At 37.7% G+C, this 23,643-nt stretch overlaps 1 protein-coding gene across 2 annotated transcripts in view; it reads right to left on the bottom strand.

Annotated features, from left to right (window-relative positions):
* MACROD2 (mono-ADP ribosylhydrolase 2) overlaps positions 1 to 23,643 on the bottom strand; it is a 2,087,069-nt gene that overhangs the window by 837,600 nt on the left and 1,225,826 nt on the right. For both annotated transcript variants that reach the window (XM_088026245.1, XM_088026244.1), the window contains exon 6: positions 3,374 to 3,495. In XM_088026245.1, coding sequence (XP_087882371.1) covers positions 3,374 to 3,495 — 122 coding nt within the window. The remainder of the gene's footprint in view (positions 1 to 3,373; positions 3,496 to 23,643) is intronic.

Raw genomic sequence — 23,643 nt, forward strand, 5'->3', positions numbered from 1 at the left:
TCCTGGATGGTTCCTAGAGGGGGGCTGTTCACTAGAAAGACCAAGCAATGATTAGAAGCTTGAAATTCTCAGCCTTGCCCCTCAATCCCCAGAGAGGGGAGAGGGGCTAGAAATGGGAGTTAATGATTGATCATGTCTATGTGAGGAAGCCTCCATAAAATTCCAATAGTACAGGGTTCAGAGAGCATCCAGGTTGGCAAACACAACCACACTGGAAGGGTAAAGCCCCTCAACTCCATAGGGACAGAAGCTCCTGGGGTCAGGATCCTCCCAGACCTTGCCCTATGTACCTCTTCATCTGGATGTTCATTTATACCCTTTATCATATCCTTTAATAAAGTGGTAAATTTAAGTGTATCCCTGAGTTCTGTGAGCCTCTCTAGCAAATTAATTGAACTCAAGGAGGAGGTCATTGGGATTTTAGATCTATAGCTGGTTGGTTCAGAAACATAGGTAATAACCCAAGCTTGCTACTGGCATCTGAAGGGTTTAGGTGTGGAAGGTTGGGGAATAGGTAACCTTATGGGACTGAGCCCTTAACCGAGGGGATCTGACACTATCTCAAGGTAGATGGAGTCAGAATTGTATTAAATTGTAGGACACCCAAGTGGTGTCCCAGAGAATTGCTAGGTATGGGGAGAAACCTCCACATATTTGGTGACCAGAGTGAAGTGTCTTGTGTGAACAGCAAAGGAGACTCTCAAGGAATAAATGCACAATCAGGAAGAACAGTTTTTTTTCCCTACACAGGAAGAGGAAAAAATTGAGTTTTTCCTTTACAAATGTATTAAGTGAATACTTGATAATAATTTATTTCAGGTTTAACAACATCAAGAGATGACAGGATAAATACCTAGAGGTTTGGTTTTCAGAATGGATGTCAAAGCAAGAGTGATCTCAATCTCCTAAATTTGCCAAATTCTAAAATGTGAAAATAACTTATACTTTAAGTAATATTGCCAAATACTTTTATAGAGAATTACACTTTTCCAGCTATCTTACACCCATTATCTCGACTGATCCCCATAACAGCCTCTTGAGTTAGATAGATCTAACACTAATAATTTACTGATTCTTTGTACATGGAACCTGAGGCTACAAAATATTGACATGGCTTATCCATGGTCACAAGTGACAACTGGTAAAGCAAACACTAAGCAGTTCTGGTAAAAGGGTATATGAGAAATTTTCTGTGACATGTATATAAATGAGCTCAAGTTAAGTTTATTGTCCATCTTAATAGCCAGGCTTTTTATATTAACCATCTCTCCCCCATCTATTATAATAAGTATATAAAATACAAGTCTGTACATTAAAACATCTATCCAATCATAATCAGTTCCTAAGAATTTCCCATTTTCCCCACATAATGAAGATTTAATAACAGCATTATAATTTTTTTAGCATTATAATTTTTTAACATTGGTCAAGAACATGACATTCCATATAAAATGGAAAGACCATTTCCTTCTTTAATGAAGGAAGGAAAGAAGCAAAGAAGAGGGGGGGAGGGAGGAAAGGGAAGTGGGAGGGAAAGAATAAGGAAGGAAAAAAGGAAGGAAGAAAGGAAAGAAAGGAGGAAGGGAGGAAGGGAAGTAGATTTTTTTGTGTGAATAAGAGACAAGACATTTGATAGAAACTCCATTCAACCATGACATAACATGGCAATTAATTTAGCTGGACATTTTGCTTCACATTTTGCACATATTTTCCATCTCCATTTTTATTTATTCATATTGAAATGACTTTAGTTTAGCACCATCTGCTAACTTAGCACCAAGTAAGATGTAATTAACCCCTCAAAATCATCATCCAAGATATTTAGATATTTAGATAGACCTAATTCCAATCCCAGGATGATCAGAGCATAGCTTTAGTCCATCTGCAAGTCATCTGATAAAAGTCAAATAAACTTAGTCCATAATTCTCCCACTCCTTACCTAATGGTAGCAAGTAGTATAATAGCAGATATGATTGTTTAAAGATCATCATCGTTAGAGAACTGTTTTATTCCTATTAAAAGAATGGGTGATGTTTTTACACTCTTTCTAGTGGGCTAGCATCTTCGTACTTTTTCGCTTTAGAAAAGGAGTCATTAGAGATGCCAGTGAATTCATTAGCTAATTCTCTCCAGGTCTCAAGGTCTGTATTTCCCAAGCTAGAAACTTCTATACATATCCATTTTTCCAAGCACTTCAGCCCCTTGCCTTTTTAATCAATAGGCCATATTGACAAAATTCTAATTATTCCTAAATGTACACACCTGTTTTGCTTTTCCTTATTTTGCTGTAAAGAACAAATCAGCCCATTGGTTTAATAGTTTGCTTTGCTCCATTCTCTTTGAACTTCAGCTTTCTCCTCTCAGACAGAGGGGTCTTACTTATTGATTCATTTAAAAAAATTTTTTAAATCAAAGAGTAAAATAAAATATTCAGCTCTGTTAATAATATGCAAAGATTTAAAAGATTGTATAATTAGCTTGCAAAAAAGTGTTGTTATTTTAAGCAAACTCAACAATGTACATTGAAAAAGGCATTTCAAAATTATAATCATGCATGAAAAGTCCAGCAACTAACCAGTGTTATCTAAATGTGTCTGACACTCAGTGCTCCTTCATGCAAATAATAAAACCTTCACTTTTGTGACCTCCTAAGCAATGCTGATCCATTCAGCCTGCTAAGAAGTCAAAGGCTTAACCATCTTCCTGCCCCACAATTTCACCAAGTTTATAATCTATGTGAAAAGATCCCAGGGATTCTGCCCAAATTAACTTACTATTGGGTATTTACACTCTCATTTTTCTCATACTTTTATTTTCCTGGTGTAATTGAGATGTAATAAACGTAAGACACGTTGCAAAAGAAAAGCAGGTGAATAAATACTCCCAAATCCAGTTCAAAGAGACTTCCTTTCATCCCAGCCTCCTGGTAAGGAAATAGATTAGATCCACATTTTTTGAACTCTCTCTGTCTAAATTGATAATACTTAGAAGGGATGTGGCATACCCAGCTACAGACTATTAGTTTAAGAAGACCCAAATAGATTTAAAAGGCAGCAAGTTTTAAGTTAAAATAAACACATGCACACTTTCTCCAAAAACTAATGGCACTATGGATGGAAGAAAGCAGATGGAATGGCTCCAGTTGTATGATTCTACAGTTTTAAATCCCAAAACATCACAAACTATTAAGCAAATATTTAGGGCACACAAAAGAGTAGAGTCATGATAACAAGTAGCACATCACTTACTGAGAAGCTTAACCTTAGTTTTCTGAATTTTGGAAATGGTTTCCTGCCCTCATTTTGGATGACATTATTTTCCCAAATACAAAGGCTGAAAAGAATAAGAAATAAGAAACATAAAAGTACTTACAACTGATCGGATGTTATTTTCTTTCATCAGCTTCAGAGATGATTTGTAGCAATTTGCAAGGTCTTCCTTATGGGAACCATTAATATGGCCTCTGGCTATTGGTCCTACAGTATGGATGACATCTGCACATGCAAAAGGAAGGAGAAATAGCATAAGTAAGGTATTTTTCACTTTTCACGTAATTGGTGCTTTATTTATTGTAGGTGTTTGTGTTGGAGCCTGGAGATGAGCAAGCTAAGAATTATTGATGATGCAAATGCTTCTCTGGTAAAAAGATTTTATATAGCACAGCCTCTTAAAGTAGGCAGTTGCCCAGGAAGGTGATAATTGTGGAAGGGCATCCCCTACCAGTAAATTATTTCACCATTGTTGGTCAGATCCAAGTGAGACAGATTATAATACAAGATGTGAATATTTGGCCCCCTCACAAAAGACAAATCCTTGGTGGGAAATAAACAGAAATAATTGCCTGCAAAATGAGTGTTCTGAATTGACAAGGGAAGAAGAACCAAAGTTTCACATCACTTTACTTATAAATAAGACAATAGTTTCAGGCATTGTACACAATAAAAAAGGGCAAATTTCTGAAAATGTGCCAAGATAATTTGTAACAATCAGTAATAGCCTTAAAAGGAATAACTTTAAAACATCTCTACCAATTTTAATTTGCAACCTACCAAGCCTCACATATATGAGGTATGCTAGGCATAATAGTCCCCAATAAGTACCTAGCTTCTATTGTTTACTATATTAAAACTTTCAAAAAGCAATCCATACTTTCAGCCTCTGTATTTAAAACATAGAATTAGATTTTCTTTTCACTTAAAACCAGTCATTGTTGTATTTTTTTAATACCTACACACACATAAATTTTTTCACTTAGGAACATAATGAAATGAAACTGTTCTAGTTTTAAAGTCTGTAAGGATCGTAAGAAAGAACTCAGATTATAAACCAAATTACCTGAATGCCTTATAACGTCTGTTCTCCAGTCTTATCTGCTAATCTGGATTATTTGCCCATCTCATTGATGTAAATAACAACAACTAATCATCTTTGATCAGAAAGACAAATTCGGTTTAATATTACTGGAATATTATAATGAAATGAAATTATTTCCTTTAGCCAATCAGTACCACTTCATTTCAACAACAATGACAAGATAAGAACACATCACAAAAGTGAGACTATGGAACAGTCTTAAATTGCATAGGAAATTTAAATAGCAGAAACTAAGTCACTAAGGGTAAAATCTTTGTTGTTTGCCTACTAAATACTGAGGGTATCATTTGATGTTTGAGAAATCCCCAAAATGTTGATTTCAACTTTTAACTCTGAAACAGTATTAAAACCCTTGTAAGGGGGCGCCTGGGTGGCTCAGTTGTTAAGCATCTGCCCTCGACTCAGGTCATGATCCCAGGGGCTTGGAATCGAGCCCCCCATCGGGCTCCCTGCTCTGTGGGAAGCCTGCTTCTCCCTCTCCCACTGCCCTCTGCTTGTGTTCCCTCTCTGGCTGCCTCTCTCTGTCAAATAAATAAATAAAATCTTTAAAAACAAACAAACAAACAAACAAGCAAACAAAAAAACCCTGGTCAGATAATATTAAAGATGATATCTTGTGATCAAAATAGGCAGAAATGTCACAGAGAGTTCATGCAGATGTTCTTGCACTGGCACCTAGCTTTAAAGTGAGAACTGCAATAACACAGGAGAGGACAAAGGGAGACTATATTCAGCAAAACCAAAAACAAAACAAAAAACCAAACAAACAAAAAACCCCAGCACATAGTGATATTATTTTTTACAATAAGAGTAACAAATAAGAGCTGTATCTATTGAAGCAATACAAGGTCTCTACCAGATGTAGTGAATTTTTATATGAATATTTCACAATAGCTTCTGTTTTGAAGCGAATGCCAGAATATGAGAAGAAGGAAGGCTGTACTTAGCTTTACTTCATTTTCCCCTTCGTGACTACTTGTTTGTGCCCAGCTATGATATTCTAAATCCCCCAATGAATCCAAAGGGAGAGAAACTGTAGAGTAACAACAAAGGATTCTAGAGAACAGGATTTCCCAAAAGTGGGTACAGTAAGATGTGGGTTTAAAGGTCAATTACATTTGGGAATCACTGAGTGAAATTAAGTTAAAATAGCTACCTTAGTGCAGGACTTTCAGGACATTTAGTATGCAACAATGGATTATGAATCTCAACAAGAGGGGATACAGAATGGAATACATCGAAAACTATGTTTTACAGAATACTTCAAGGGACTAAATTTCCACAAATTTAGCTTTGGGAAATGTTATGCCAGGACAACTCTGGCACCCAGACTGCCACTGTTGAAGGACAAGTCCATGGTTTTTGTTTTGTTTTGTTTTGTTTTCCCCTTCTTCCCAACTGCCTCTGTACATCAAATAATACGTAAAGAAGCAACAAGGTATGACCTTGGATTCCTTATGTTATGGATGGAGAACGTCAAGAATAAATGCCTCTTATCTGGGGTCATAAAGCTGTGTCTACTTGAGCCAAGTAAAAACAGGGCACGGGGGCATTAATGGGAAGGGAAAAGAGAGAGAGAGTCCACAAAAGGAAAAAAAATAGTGACATTTAAAAAATCCTTTTCTTTACTTTTCCCTGTAGACATCATTGTCCACATAACTTAAATGGAATTTATGAAAAACTATTCCTTCCATTTCTTCAGTTCTCCATTTAATTTAAAAGTCTGAGGACAAACAGCCAATCAATGAGCCTCCTCCTCAACATCAAAACATTGATCTCTGTGTTTTATGCTCTATATTAAACTTACAACACACAAGACCAAGTGTTATTATCGACCAACACGATGACCTCTCAGATCAACAAAGCTGAAGGTGAATCAATGTGAGGCCCAAAAGAAAATTTCCTTCATTATTTTAATTGTTCATAGCACATAGGAGTGATTCTTTCACACTGAAGAGTTCCTCTTTCCCGCTATAAAACTCAGTCAGGAAGTCGGCCTTCCAATTCCAGCTTCAGCCCTGACTTGCCAAGTAGCCCAGATGAAGCCATCTATTCACTAGCCCCTGCCTTGGTTTCCTTATCCACAAAACAAATCAGCTGCTTAGATGATCTCTGTGGTTTATTCAGTGATGTGTGGCATCATTAACATTTACCTTTGTATCAGAGACAGAGGGAGTACAAAACGATGCCTGGGCAGTTACAAGAGACCTTAAACAAGTGGCTTGCAAGCTTTATGAGTATTAAGGTTCCCTTTTTAATATCAAAAATATCATACACAACTCTTTCACAATAGTAGTTTCAAAATCCATTGATTGACAAAAAGTTCCAGACAAATAGCTGTTATAACATCAGTGATGCTTTGCACTAATTTACATTTTGTTGGACACAATAGCACCTTGATAGTGGATACATATATGTGAGATATATCCCTAGATAATGCTTTCACTTGGACATGAACTTGTGGATCCCTTGGTATAAATAGGATAATCTAAACAGAACTGTTTAATTCGATTTCTGGTGCATACAGAGGCTCAATAACCACCACCACCAGCAGCAGCAACATCCAAGACACCTTCTACACACAGGCAGAAATGACAGTCATCATCTCTGTTCTGATGTGGAAAGCATAGCATACCACACTTTAAATCCTAAGGTCTGATTAAAAGTCAGAAGTCCCAGGGGGAGGAGCAAGATGGCGGAGGAGTAGGAGACCTAAATTTCTTCTGGTCCCAGGAATTCAGCTAGATAGGGATCAAACCATTCTGAACACCTACAAACTCAACAGGAGATCAAAGAAAAGAATAGCAGCAACTCTCTGAACAGAAAATCGACCACTTTCTGGAAGGTAGGAAGTGCGGAGAAGTGAATCTAAGGCAATACTCGGGAAGACAGACGGAGGGGGACTCCGACAGAAGCTACTGGCAAGTGATAGAACCGCGGAGCACAAAATAGAAGTTGGCTCCACTGAGGATGTCGCTCCAGTGGCTAAGCGGGGGGTGGGACACTCCCTGGAACAGTGTGGTCTCAGGACCCTCGAGGTCACAGGAATACCATTGGTGCCTGAGTGCGGCAGAGCTCCCAGGTATCGGGGTGGGGAAACCGGCTGCAGAGACGGAGCCAAGGCGCGGGATCTCAGCTCGGGGTTGCCGTAAACTGTGATCCAAAGCAGACGGGCCACTGCTCCTCCAGCAGGGACCCAACAAGTGGCAGAGCCGGGGAGACTTACCTTCCTCCCCGGGGAGGAGCTGCGCGGGAGCACACTGCAGGGATCTGCTGGGTTTGGAGATTCCAGATGGTGTCGGGTGCCAGAGATAGAAATGCTCGGTCACAGGCCGGGTGAGCACAGAGTGCGGCTGGAGACCAGGGAGACGGGAGTGACTGCCTGCTTTTCTCTGGGGGCGCACTGAGGAGCGGAGCCCCGAGTTCTCGGCTCCTCAGGGGCGGAGATTGGGAGGCCACCATTTTCACCCTCGTCCTCCAAAGCTGTACGGAAAGCTTGCAGGGAACAAAAGCTCCTGAGAGCAAACCCGAGCAGATTGCTTAACCTGGACTGGCAAGGGTGGGGCAATTCCGCCTCCGGCAAAGACATTTGGGAACCACGGCAACAGGCCCCTCCCCCCAAAGATCAGCCAGAACAGCCAGCCAAGACCAAGTTTACTGATCAATGGGAATGGCTGAACGCCAGTGCTAGGGGAATCCTGCACATAGAATTCATGGCCCTTTTCCCATGATTCTTTAGTCTTTCAAAGTTATCTTTTTTAACTTTCTTTTTCTTTTTTTTAATTTTTCTTTTTCCCATTTTCAATCAACATCTTATCAATCCCTTTTTTTAAAAATCTTTTTTATTTTTCATTTTTAGAGTCATATTCTATTCCTTCATAGTAGTTAACCTTTTTATGGTATATATATATATATATAAGTTATTTTCTCTTTAAAATTTTGGGATACAGTTTCTTCTAACAGATCAAAATATACCCTAAATCTCTAGTGTATTGCTTTGTTACACTCTCCTGCCTGATCACATCCTCTCCCACCCTTTTTTTTTTAAATCCTCTTCTTTCTTTTCTCAAACAACTTCTTATCTTATCAATTCCTTTTATAAAAACTTTTATAATTTCCATCTTTACAATCATATTCTATCCCCTCACTGTATTTACCCTTATTTTTGTACATTTATAAGTTTTTCTTTCTTTAATATTTTGGGAGGCACTTTCTTCTAACGGACCAAAATACGCACAAAATCTAGTGTGTGGCACTGATCTATACATCAGCCTGATAATATTTGATCGTATTCTGGTTTGTTTGTTTGTTTGTTTAAATCTTATTCTTTTTCTTTCTTTCTTTTTTTTCTTTTTCTTTTCTTTCTCTTTCTTTCCCCCCAGTTTGAGGTCTTTTCTGATTTGTTTAGTGTATATTTCTCTGGGGTCATTGTTACCCTGTTAACATTTTGTGCTCTCATTCATCTCTTCTCCTCTGGACAAAATGACAAGATGGAAAAAATCACCTCAAAAAAAAAAAAAAAGAACAAGAAGCAGTACTGACTGCCAGGGACCTAATCAATACGGACATTAGTAAGATGTCAGAACTATAGTTCAGAATGATGATTTTAAAGATACTAGCTGGACTTGGTAAAAGCATGGAAGATATTAGAGAAACCCTTTCTTGAGAAATAAAAGAACTAAAATCTAACCAAGTCGAAATCAAAAAGGCTATTAATGAGGTGCAATCAAAAATGGAGACTCTAACTGCTAGGATAAATTAGGCAGGAGCTGAGAAAAAGAGAGATAAACAACTACTGGATCACGAGGGCAGAGTCTGAGAGATAAGTGATACCATAAGATGAAACAGTAGGAGAATAATTGGGATCCCAGAAGAAGAAAGAGAGAGAGGGCCAGAAGGTATATTGGAGCAAATTATAGCAGAGAACTTCCCTAATTTGGGGAAGGAAACAGGCATCAAAATCCAGGAGGCACAGAGAACCCCCCCTCAAAATCAATATAAATAGGTCAACACCCCAACATCTAATAGTAAAACTTATGAGTCTCACAGACAAAGAGAAAATCCTGAAAGCAGCTCGGGAGAAGAGATATGTAACCTACAATGGTAGAAACATTAGATTGGCAACAGACCTATCCACAAAGACCTGGCAGGCCAGAGAGGACTGAATGATATATTCAGAGCATGAAATGAGAAAAATATGCAGCCAAGAATACTATATCCAGCTAGGTTGTCACTGAAAATAGGAGAGATAAAAAGCTTCCAGGACAAAGAAAAACTAAAGGAATTCGCAAACACGAAACCAGCCCTACAAGAAATACTGAAAGGGGTCCTCTAAGCAAAGAGAGACCCTAAAAGTAACATAGACAAGAAAAGAACACAGACAATATACAGTAACAGTCACCTTACAGGCAATAAAATGGCACTAAATTCTTATTTTTCAATAGTTACCCTGAATGTAAATGGACTAAATGCCCCAATCAAAAGACACAGGTATCAGATTAGATAAAAAAAAAAAAAAAAAACAAGACCCATCGATACGCTGTCTGTAAGAGACTCGTTTAGACGCAAAAACACCCCCAGATTGAAAGTGAGGGGGTAGAAAACCATTTACCCTGCTAATGGGCACCAAAACAAAGCTGGGGTGGCAATTCTTATATCAGAAATATTAGATTTTAAACCAAAGACTATAATAAGAGACGAAGAAGGACACTATATCCTACTTAAAGGGTCTATCCAACAAGAAGATCTAGCAATTGTAAATATCTATGCCCCTAACATGGGAGCAGCCAATAATATAAGCCAATTAATAACAAAAGCAAAGACACATCAACAACAAAACAATGATAGTGGGGGACTTTAACACCCCCCTCCCTGAAATGGACAGATATTCTAAACAAAAGATCATCAAGGAAATAAAGACTTTAAATGAAACACTGGAACAAATGGACTTCACAGATATATTCAGAACATTCCATCCCAAAGAAACAGAATACACATCCTTCCCTAGTACCCACACAACATTCTCCAGAATAGATCACAACCTAGGTCACAAATCAGGTCTCAACCAGTACCAAAAGATTGGGATCATTCCCTACATATTTTCAGACCACAATGCTTTGAAACTAGAACTCAATGACAAGAGTAAAGTTGGAAATAACTCAAATACATGGAGGGTACAGAGCATCCTACTAAAGAATGAATGGGTCAACCAGGAAATTAAAGAAGAATTAAAAAAAAAATTCATGGAAACCAATGAAAATGAAAACATAACTTCAAAATCTTTGGGATGCATCAAAGGCTGTCCTAGGAGGAAAGTATATAGCAATACAAGCCTTTCTCAAGAAACAAGAAAGGTCTCAAATACACAACCTAACCCTACACATAAAGAAGCTGGAGAAAGAACAGCAAATAAAGCCTAATCCCTGCAGGAGAAGAGAAATAGTAAAGATCAGAGGAGAAATCAATGAAATAGAAACCAAAAGAACAGTAGAACAGATCAACAAAACTAGGAGCTGGTTCTTTGAAAGAATGAACAAGATTGATAAACCCCTGACCAGACTTATCAAAAAGAAGAGAAATGACCCAAATAAATATAATCATGAATGAAAGAGGAGAGATCACAGCCAACACCAAAGAAATACAAACAATTATAAGAATATATTATGAGCAACTCTATGACAGCAAATTAGATAATCTGGAAGAAATGGATGCATTCCTAGAGATGTATCAACTACCAACACTGAACCAGGAAGAAATAGAAAACCTGAACAGACCTATAACCACTAAGGAAATTGAAGCAGTCATCAAAAATCTCCCAACAAAAAAGAGCCCAGGGCCAGATGCCTTCCCAGGGGAATTCCACCAAACATTTCAAGAAGAATTAATACCTATTTTTCTGAAACTGTTCCAAAAAATAGAAATGGAAGGAAAACTTCCAAACTCTTTTTATGAGGTCACCATTAGCTTGATCCCAAAACCGGACAAAGACCCCATCAAAAAGGAGAATTACAGACCAATATCCTTGATGAACATGGATGCAAAAATTCCCACCAAAATACCAGGCAATAGGATCCAACAGTACATAACAGGAGTATTCACCACGACCAAGTGGGATTTATCCCTGGGCTGCAAGGTTGGTTCAACATCTGCAAATCAAACAATTTGATACAATATATTAATAAAAGAAAGAACAAGAATCATATGATCCTCTCAGTAGATGCAGAAAAAGCATTTGACAGGGTACAGCATCCTTTCTTGATCAAAACTCTTCAGAGCATATGGATAGCAGGTACATACCTCAATATCATAAAAGCCATCTATGAAAACCCACGGTGAATATCATGCTCAATGGGGAAAAGCTGAGAGCTTTCCCCCTAAGGTCAGGGATGTCCACTCTCACCACTGCTATTCAACATAGCATTAGAAGTCCTAGCCACAGCAATCAGACAACAAAAAGAAATCAAAGGCATCCGAATCGGCAAAGAAGAAGTGAAACTCTCACTCCTTGTAGATGATATGATACTGTATGTGGAAAACCCAAAAGACTCCACCCCAAAACTGCTAGAACTCATACAGGAAATCAATCAAGTGGCAGGATATAAAATCAATGCACAGAAATCAGTGGCCTTCCTATACACCAACAACAAGACAGAAGAAAGAGAAATTAAGGAGTCGATCCCATTTACAATTGCACCCAAAACCATAAGATACCTAGGAATGAATCTAACCAAAGAGGCAAAAAATCTGTACTCAGAAAACTATAAAATACTCATGAAAGAAATTGAGGAAGACACAAAGAAATGGAAAAACGTCCAATGCTCATAGATTGGAAGAACAAATACTGCAAAGATGTCCATGCTACCTAGAGCAAGCTACACATTCAATGCAATCCCTATCAAAATATCATCCACTTTTTTCAAAGAAATGGAGCAAATAATCCTAAAATTTGTATGGTACCAGAAAAGACCCCGAATAGCCAGAGGAATGTTGAAAAGAAAAGCAAAGCTGGCGGCAGCACATTTCCGGACTTCAAGCTCTATTACAACGCTGTCATCATCAAGACAGTATGGTAAGGGCAAAAAAACAGACACAAAGATCAATGGAACAGAATAGAGGACCCAGAAGTGGACCCTCAACTCTATGGTCAACTCATCTTCGACAAAGCAGGAAAGAATATCCAATGGAAAAAAGACAGTGTCTTCAACAAATAGTGTTGGGAAAATTGGACAGCTATATGCAGAAGAATGAAACTGGACCATTTCCTTAAATCACACACAAAAATAGACACAAAATTGTTGAAAGACCTAAATGTGAGACAGGAGTCCATCAAAATCCTAAAGGAGAACACAGGCAGCAACCTCTTTGACCTCAGCCGCAGTAACTTCTTCCTAGAAACATTGCCAAAGGCAAGGGAAGGAAGGGCAAAAATGAACTATTGGGACTTCATCAAGATCAAAAGCTTTTGCACAGCAAAAGAGACAGTCAACAAATGACATATCAGATAAAGGGCTAGTATCCAAAATCTATGAAGAACTTTTCAAACTCAACACCCAAAGAACAAATGATCCAATCAAGAAATGGGCAGAAGACATGAACAGACATTTTTCCAAAGAAGACATCCAAATGGCCAACAGACACATGAAAAAGTGCTCAACATCACTCAGCAACAGGGAAATCCAAATCAAAACCTCAATGAGATACCACCTCACACCAGTCAGAATGGCTAAAATGAACAAATCAGGAAACGACAGATGTTGGCGGGGATGTGAAGAAAGGGGAACCCTCCTACACTGTTGGTGGGAATGCAAGCTGGTGCAGTCACTCTGGAAAACAGTATGGAGGTTCCTCAAAAATTTGAAAATAGAGCTACCCTATGACCCAGCAATTGCACTGCTGGGTATTTACCCCAAAGATACAAATGTAGGGATCTGAAGGGGTAGGTGCACCCGAATGTTTATAGCTGCAATGTCCACAATAGCCAAACTACAGAAAGAGCCACGATATCCATCGACAGATGAATGGATAAAGAAGATGTGGTATAGATATACAATGGAATATTATGCAGCCATCAAAAGGAATGAAATCTTGCCATTTGCAACGACGTGGATGGAACTGGAGGGTATTATGCTGAGTGAAATAAGTCAATCAGAGGAAGACATGTATCATATGACCTCACTGATATGAGGAATTCTTAATTCCAGGAAAGAAACTGAGGGTTGCTGGAGTTGGGGTGAGAGGGTTGGGGTGGCTGGGTGATAGACATTGGGAGTGGTATGTGCTATGGTGAGTGCTGTGAATTGTGTAAGACTGCTAAATCACAGACGTATACCTCTGAAACAAATAATACATTATATGTTAAAAAAAAAAAAAAAGAAGAAGAATGTAACAGGAAGGGAAAAATGAAGCGGGGGGAATCAGAGGGAGAGATGAACCATGAGAGATCATGGACTCTGAGAAACAACCTGAGGGTTCTAGAGGGGACGGGGGTGGGGAGATGGGTTAGCCTGGTGATGGGTATTAAAGAGGGCACGTACTGCTTGGAGCACTGGGTGTTATATGCAAACAATGAATCATGGAACACTACATCAAAAACTAATGATGTAATGTATGGTGATTAACATAACATAATAAAAAAATAAAAAAATAAAAGTCAGAATTCCCAGATCTGTTGCCACTAATCAGCTGTGTGATCTTGGACAAGTCACTCTCCTCTTTGGGTTTCTCTCTCCAAGCTAAAAGAAGGAGTTGAATAAGATAGCCTCTAAGATTTTTTGCTGTTCTCGAATGCAATTCCTCTCCTATTTGCCTATTAAGAATTGATGTATAGATTCTAAGTAGTCTAATTTATTTTGTCCAGATAAATGAGCACCAGTCATGGTTCAAGTTTCTCAAACATGTTTATACAAAGTGCAAATTGGTGCCATCCCCTGAGACAGTGTTTTAAGTACCTATCAAAATTATAAATGTAGACTCCTCTGGAATAGTTCTATTTCTAGGAATGTAGCCTAGATAATATACTTACTCGTATGCAAAATGGCATTTATACAGGTCATTCATTGTAACACTATATATAATAGGCAATGATTGGGAACAACTAAATGTCCATCAATAAGGACTAGTTAAATAATTGTGCATTTATAAAATGAAATATTGTGTTTCTATAAGAAGAGCAACGAAGGTGTTTACATGTGGATATGGAAAGACATCCAAGATATATCACTACATAAAAAAAAAATGTGGAGAGGTATAATTAGTATGCTACCATTAGTGTAAAAATACCCCACAGGAAAGAATACACATTTTTTTAAGATAATACCTGCATAAAACATCTCTGGAAGCAGTAACAAGCATTTAATTACAGTGATTCCCTACTAGGGTCGTGATGGAAACTGCAAAAAGGGAGGCAAATACGGGAAGGAGACTTTTCAGTGTATGCCTGTTATAATTTTTTACGTTCAAATTATATGAATACATTACCTACTCAACAATTAAATAAAGGATTAAAACAAAGGGTACATGGTGTATTAAACCATGTTCCTGGATCACATCTACCATATCCCTACAATATAAAAGATTGTTACTGTGCTTTATAAAGATGATCTTACATCACTGTAAATATGAAAATATTTTTTTAAAATATTTTATTTATTTTTGACAGAGAGAGACACAGTGAGAGAGGAAACACAAGCAGGGGGAGTGGGAGAGGGAGAAGCAGGCTTCCCGCCCAGCCGGGAGCCCGAGGCGGGACTTGATCCCAGGACCCTGGGATCCTGACCTGAGCCGAAGGCAGCCGCTTAACGACTGAGCTACCCAGGCGCCCCAATATGAAAATATTCTTGAAAAAGATACAATTCCAAGAGATTTAACAGAATGACTCCACTATGTATATCTTTCCTTATTTTGCTACTCTCAATAATATCTTTATGTAATTATTTGCAGATAAAAGTAGGGTTCAAATGGTGGACAAAAGGGCATTTTTCTCCTATTTGTTTAATATCTATCTTTAATGTTTCACTGCAATTTTAATATTCAAATTGAATCCTAGATATTTTATCGTGGAAATGTAGGACAGGCAAACATCTTAGATATCTCAGTAACCAAAGAATTTTGAATAATAGATAAGAATTTTTAGAAATGAAAAGGACAATACAGAAAATTGAATCTATTTTCCCTTGTTCAAGGGAACTGGAGAGGGAGAACAAAATGTCCAAAGTCACAGCTCAACATGGGGAGATACAATATCACAATGGCAATGTGATTATGGATAAAGTATTCCTAAGGTGACTATTTATTGAAGGAAATGACATACACCTATATGTATAAAATTTGGCATGTTTATCATGAATCCCATTACTTTAACCTCATAGTTGGTACACACACAGATTCTGGTTAGCTATTGCTATAGATAAAAACAAAAACAACCCCCCTAAAATAAAACAAAAATAAACAAAAACTACCCCCAAGAATGGTGACTTAAGACAGTAACAACAATTTCATTATTTCTTATGGTTTCTCTGGCTGAGAAATTTGAAAGGACTCAGCTAGGGGGTCTGGTATAGGGTCTCTCATATGGTTGCAGTCAGCCCATGGCTGGCAGTGGAACAGTGAGTGCTAGATAGCAGCTAAGAGCTGGACTGGCATCTCTCCCTCTTCATATAGTCTCAGGGACTCTCCATATGGACTAGTTTGAGTTTCCTCACAACATGGAGGCCTCAGAGTAGTCAGATTGCCCACATGACAGCTTAGGGCTCCAAAAGCAAGTGTACCAGAGGTAGAAGCTATGTCACCCTTATAACCCAACCTTGGGAGTCTCACAGTATCACTACCACTATCCCTATTGGTTGCAACCATCACACAATCACACCCATTTCAAGTGGAGACACATTGGCGCGCCCCTCTTGATGGTAGGAGTAGCAAAGAATTTATGAACATATTTTAAAATGGCCACATCTCAGGACTTCCCAGACACTTGGGCTTTATTTTGGTTAGCATTCTTTTTTCAGTTAAAAACTTTTGCGGTAGGGTGCCCAGGTGGCTCAGTTGGTTAAGCGACTGCCTTCAGCTCAGGTCATGATCCCAGAGTCCCAGGATCGAGTCCCGCATTGGGCTCCCTGCTCAGCAGGGAGTCTGCTTCTCTCTCTGACCCTACCCCCTCTTGTGCTCTCTCTCTCTCAAATAAATAAATAAAATAAAATCTTTAAATAACAAGACACAACAAAACGAAAAAAACTCTTGTGGTAGATATATTAGAAACCATAGAAAAAGCCAATAAGATTGTCTATTTCTATGTAGCCATTATAGAAAACAGTGTAGAAATTCCTCAACAAATTAAAACTAGAAATACCATAAGATCCAACAATTCCACAGCTGAGTATTTATCTGAAGGAAATGAAAACATCAACTGAAAAAGATATCTGCACCCCCATGTTCATGCAGCCTTCTTGACAATAGCCAAGACGTGGAAACAACCTCAGTGTCCACCAATGGGTGAATGGATAAAGAAAATGTGGTGTGTATATGGACAGTGGAATATTATTTAGCCATAAAAAAGAAAAAAATCCTGCCATTTTTGACAACATGGATGGACCTTGAGAGCCTTATGCTAAGTGAAATAGGTCAGACAGAGAAAGGTAAACACCATGACATTTCACTTTTATGTGGAATCTAAAACAACAAAAACAATAATAACAAACCCAAGAATATATTGGTGGTTGCCAGAGGTAGACGTTAGGGGGTGGGGTGTCAGAATTGGATGAAGGGGGTCAAAAGGTGCAAACTTCCAGTTATAAAATAAATAAGGCCCGGGATGTCATGTACAGCACGGGGACTGTAGTTTATAATATTATATTTCATATTTGAAAGTAGCTAAGAGACTAAATCTTAAAAGTTTTCATCATAATTAAAAAATCTATTTCCAGTGTTTTCTTAGACCTATTATCTTAATAAGTCAGCTGCTGATTTAATAAAAATCAGAGCTAGAGACAGATTGAATTAATATATTTATTAATTGTAAATACAATCTAATTTGGAGATCACAGTGTAATTGTTGCTCCGACATAGAATTGCCTGGCCCAGCACTAATTTTGTTGCTTCTTCTATACTCAAATCTGGCAGGAAACGATGGCTGTTATAGAATCAGCATCATATCTGCCCGTGAGCAATAAAAGTAATGCTATTTCCCCGAAATGCCCAGCTTCTCGTTCAAGAAGGGAAAGGCAGCCTTCATACATTTGAGGTTCTTATACAAGTGAGGAAAGCCGAGAAAACAGCCATGCAATTTGTACATTTAATCAACATTTCAAATGCAAACCCTTGAAGAGGTATGGAAAATGAGATGGCAGGCCCTTTTGTGCTCTATTGCACTAAAGTGTGGCAAGACAAATGAAAGCTGTTTTTGCTCATCTATTTCAGAAATCAATCAGTCCATAAATCACCTCTTTTGTTTTCAAGCTATAACCACCACCTTGCATTCCCCCACCTCACTTTATCCTAGGAAATTAGTCTGACCTATATAGAAAAGGGGAGCAGGATAGGTTTTCTTTGAAGGGGGTGCAGAGGAAAGCATGCTTTCATTTCCAAAAGTGTAAATTGAAAAATGTGTGGTTGCAATGCCAAATAAGTATTGAAAGCAGGAGACTTATTTACAAAGATTCAATCAGACTTACCCTTGGGGGGTGTGGGGAGAAAGAAAGGAAGAAAAAAAATCAGCAAAAACGTTCTGTGAAAAAATATAAGCATAATGAATTTTAAAACAAATGAGAGAGCACATATAGGTTGCTCTCATCGTTTTCCATTTGAGAAGTGACTGCGCTACGTTCAAACTGTTAATGAACAGTCAGACCAGTGTAGAATCAATTACATGTTGCTTTCATTCACTCCACTCTTGTATTCATAAGCATAATCGGTCCATCTAACAGACTGCATAATGATGCAGGGCCCTGTCAATCATATTCAAATTGCATGAATTTTAAGGAGAAAACCAATGCACAGAATTAAATTGATTTTCTTTTCTAAAGATACAACCACATATCCAAGCACTAAAGGTACTATTTGTAAATTTTATTGGCCAATTTATATGATAAGCACCACCAATCTATGACATGAAACAGCACACTTCAAGTTCAGTAAACAGGAAATTGAATTACCACCTGATAGCATTACAAAGTAAATGCTGCCTTTTCTCTCCATACAGGTCAATGTTTTTATATACACATTTTCAAAGCTTGTTTTTGTTATATTTCAAGAAACCATCCATTGTCTGTAAGATGTTCCTTTTCAATCTGCAGCAGACATCAGTTAGAATAGACTTCAACCATTGCCCTGAAGGTTTCTAAGTTTGGATTATTCTCTCACACACTTCTTCAGCTGCATGATAGATTTCTTTCTATGTCCAGAAAGACTACTGCATAATCCAGGTCTTTGCATGAATTTAGAACAAACTACCACTTACGGTGTTATTTTCTAGCCCATTTTCCTTTGAGTCTGTGAGTTAACCATTTCTTTTCACTGTTTTTAATTACAAAGAGCTTTGGTTTACCTCTCCTAGCCTCCTTGGGAGCTATGGTTCCCTAAATAAGATGTCTGTGTCTAAGATTAAATACCGAGTAACTAAACAACTTTTGCATTTTGCAGCTGATAAAGGCATGTATACAGAATGCACTGTCAAAGCTTGAATTAATACATCCAGCTCGGGTTGAAATTTGATCCCATTTTTACATGACAATGTGATGATGTTACCATGTTTTGGACATCATGTGCTGCTAATAATGTTTCATTCTTCATTGACTTTAAAGTTGTGAGGTTTTAAGCTTAAACTGTGAGGTTTAAATTATCAAATATTATTTGAGCCATTTCTACCAAAATGTTGCCCTCTATATTAAAAGAGAGAGGAAAGAAAGAAGGAAAGAAAAGAAAGAAAGAAAAGAAAGAAAGAAAAGAAAGAAAGAAAGAAAGAAAGAAAGAAAGAAAGAAAGAAAGAAAGAAGAAAGAGAAAGAAAGAAAGAAAGAAAGAAAGAAAGAAAGAAAGAAAGAAAGAAAGAAAGAAAAAGAAAGAAAGAAAAAGAAAGAAAGAAAAGGGAAAGAAAGAAAAAGAAGGAAGGAAGGAAGAGGCAAAGCTTATCTTTAATAGTTTATTAGTTCTCCCTCTTCTGCCAAAAATCTATTTAAGGTTGATCTTGCTGATGAGACAGTATCCTGTTTCAACTGGATCCCTATATATATAAGGGTCCATTTTCAATAACAGGGATTGGAATTTGTGTAAAAGGGATATTCTGTGGTCAGCCATTTATAGAATCTTTGGGATTTCACAGGGTATTGGGGGCATCTGCATTACAATAGTGTTATTTCCAACAGAGAGGGGTCTCAGAAAGACTGTGGGAAGCTGAATTATCTGCAAAATTCCAACATTTCATATCATTTTAGAATGAACCAAAAGAGAACACATCTTAGAAGGAAGTGAGTCAAATACATGGCATTTCTAATGCTTCAGTAGCAGGGGCAAGAGGAGGTGGAAGTCCAGATAGACAATATGACTTTTTCAAGGAAGATAATAATAAGATCTCTGTTCCAGTTCAAGGGATGGGCAGCAATTTGCAGCCTTTTTCAGACAGATGCAAAACCAGCACTTTATTAAGATGTAAGGGGAAAGTAGAGTTTTAGAATCCTATTTAGTGGGTAAAAATAAGTGAATGCTAGTCATCACTACCCCTCCCCCCATATCCCTTCCCCGCCACCCCCATGGTAAGGGTAATTCTACAAATGCAGAATCTAGGCTATGAGTAAAGTGTGTGGGGTGGGGGGGGCGGTCATTGTCAGGACACAAAAGCTGATCCTTTATTGCATGTGCTTGCTTGTCATCAGCCTTCCTTTATAGCTCCCTTACCAACATGAGTCTGGACAAGAAAGACTCTTCTATGATCATTCACTCAGTCATTAATTTTGTCCTTTATTCAATACATATTCATTAAGAATCCACTGTATGCCAGGTACATAGGACAATTGCCCCCATTCACTTGAACAAGTCTTGTGCTTTTCTGACTCCAGACTTTCCCTGGTGTCCAGAGAGCCCCCCATCTTTGCCTTTCAAAATCCTTTCCATTCCATAAAACCCAAAGAGAATTTATCTTCAATTTTTGGTGATCCATGAGCACTACTACATGAACTAATTCTGAACTCATTTTTCCTCTCATGGTCTCCAATATCACTTATGTTTGACCATTTATATGACTTTTAACATCAACACTTCTGTACATGCAACTGTAAGATTCCATCAGTCAGAGCTCTCTGATAATACAACATTCTGCCTGAGGAGGCAAGACATTTCCTGTCATTGGAGGCAATCAAGTACGATTATATGTGCTCCAAGATTCTTTCTAATTCTGCGATGTCGTGATTCTGTGTTTCCTGTCTTCATGTAGAGAATCCCTGCTTCCACTGCAGGGAATATGACAAATCTATGCTTGAGTTTCCCACAAAGCCAAAAACTCTATGGGAACAGTTGTTTAATGGATAATTAGTGAATTTGTGGGTGATTAAATAAAAGTTGACTTGATATAATCAACCTAATCAGAGATGATATACTGGTTTAGAGAAAACAATGAGGTAGAATGTCCAGTCTAGACTGGGCAAACAAAGTAATGTAGATTAACTGGTCCATATCATTCAACATACATTTTTATGGAAGTGAGAATCTATCTCTTCACAGAAAGACTCAGTATAGTCTGATCAAAAATTTCCTAATAAATGCACAACAGATGATAAAAGAAAAAAGACTCTAACACCATCACACTCCAACAACATTCTTTCCAATGACTTCCCATAGGGAGGAAAAAAAAAAGTGTGGTGACTCCTTTGCCTTTTTGTTTTGCAAGAGATAATTAAATAAATGCATTTTTAAAATGTGTTATTTCCCCCATCTGCATATAGCTCATTTTAGAATAAATTTGCTTTGTTCTAAAGATTGGTTTTGGCTCTCAAATGACAAAATGGAAAATGATAGGTTCTTTACATATTTTCTCAAAAATTAATGGAATCACTGTTCACATTTCTTTAAAAAGTGACATCTGGGTATAATGAACCTACCTCTCCATCAAAATAAACCAAGCTTAGTTTCTCTCAGAGACCAGTGCATTCATAAGACAGTTCTAGGCTATAGGTATTCTGTACATTTACACCTGTACTCTCATTCTGGTTCCACTCTCATGGTATACACATCCACACCAGCTTCCACACCTAATTTTCTAAAGGGACACTTGTATTTAAAAAAGACAATGATAAGGACAGAGTATTTTAAGAATTAGCTTAACATAGATTTAAAAGAAAGAATATGTGGTAATTTCTATACTGTCAAGCCACATTTTTCATGGGTTCACTTACACATATTCAAAAATACGAACAACGAGTAAGGGAGGGTAATAATGACAAGATATTTAAATAATAAGGATAATTTTACTGGGCATTTCCACAATGAGTGTTTGCTCTAGCATGAACATGAACAGGTTGGCTTATACTGCCTGACTCCAAAAGATCAGTCTCCATTCCCACTTGCCTCTCAGAGATGGTTGGCTCATTGTGCAAGATAGGAGCTGTTGTCAAGCTTTTTTATTTCAAGACCTCTTTACACTCTTAAAATTAACTGAAGACCAAAAAGGTTTTGTTTCAGTGGGTATATACATCACACAAGAAAACAGAATCACATATGCCATTAACTACCAGGAAAATGATGTTATCATATGTCATGTAGCCTCTGGAAAGCTGCACTGTACACTCAAGTGAGAAAGAGAATAAGAAATGTAAATAGCCTCTAAGTATAATATGAACATGGTATTGACCACAAATCCCCTGAAAGAGGGGTCTCCAGATCACACTTTAAGAACTGCTACACTAGAGCTTCCTGCTGTACAGATCTAGTAATTAAATATAACTATTTCCTTTTCTAATGCAAAACGGACACCACTAACTACTTTATCTGGTCCCCAAGTTTGAAGAAACAGTGATCTCTCTCAACTGTGTAGGGAAAACCAGATGTACAGGACTTGTTAAGAAATGGTACTTCTCTGCTTCAACTTTTATGTGAGTTACGGAATTTTTAAAAGAGTAATCTTAACTAAATGCAATTTTTGTCTTTTGCTCAATCTTTAGAATCTAGACTGATATCTTTTTCCTCTTCTGTGAGATGGTGATTAGGTCACTTCTATTCATCAACTTCTTGAGAATGGAGAAATGCTTCTTAAATAAGCAGTTTGCAAGGACCCACGGAAGAAAGGCTAAGATGACTGCTCCCAGATCAACTGATTCTAGTAGAAAAGAAAATGGTGAGAACAGCTTTTTAAGCAAGAATTCTATAAGACATCACAGGAAAAAGAAAAGAGGGATCCTTCAGGATCATGAATTCCCAGGGGAAATCATGATAATGGTTTTACTTCCTCATACTCCTTTGCAGAATGAGTTGGAAACTTCTAAAGGAAAGGAGAACAGCTAACACTAAATCAGGTTGGTTGGAATGAAAAGGGAGGTAGATAATCAAGAAACATAAAGGTAAACTGGCAGGATTTAATGATGGTTTCAAGGTGGGTGGAAGAAAAGCAAGGGGGGAGTCAGAATTTATTCAAAGTAACTTCACCCTGGGTGACTGAAGGGATGACACGGAATGGGAAAATCAGAATAGTAATCAAGGCCTGAATTATTGTGGTGATAGTCAATCCTCCTGAAAATCTATCCTTAAGATAAAAAAATCCAGGGCAGAATGGGGTCAAAAATTAGAGAAGGATTAGCAAGAGAAACAAAAATTGTACAGTTGAAGATGATGAATTTTCCTGTGTCAAGGCAGCCCCTTTTATTTTTTTCTAACTTTTCTTCTTCCTTGCCTACTTTGGGCCTGGCACAGAATCACTGAGGGGAATAGAATATATCAATATGCCTTTTAAATGTGATTCATGTGAGTCTCAGCTTCAAAGAGGTCAACATGTGCCTCTGAAAGATTATTTAGTGGAAACCATTAAGGTAAAACCATGAAAAATAAAACAACAACAACAAAAACAATTAAGAGAACTTTTCATAGTAATTCAGCTGACAAGAATGAAATGTTTGTCTGGAAGCTTTGATAATCAAGCAAGACTATCAGATTTTAGAAGAAAGAAATACCTATAAATGAATAAATAACACCTGGTGACCGATTCTCTAGAAATATACTATTTTGTAGGCCAATGAATAAAAATTCTACTTTGTATTCAGAAATGGGGTTCTGTTGAAATAAAATAATTTGGCTGAGA

Source organism: Eumetopias jubatus, unplaced genomic scaffold (assembly GCF_037043125.1).
Source record: "Eumetopias jubatus isolate StellerSeaLion01/CBP00866 unplaced genomic scaffold, mEumJub1_p1.0 scaffold_9, whole genome shotgun sequence".
Taxonomy (NCBI): domain Eukaryota; kingdom Metazoa; phylum Chordata; class Mammalia; order Carnivora; family Otariidae; genus Eumetopias; species Eumetopias jubatus.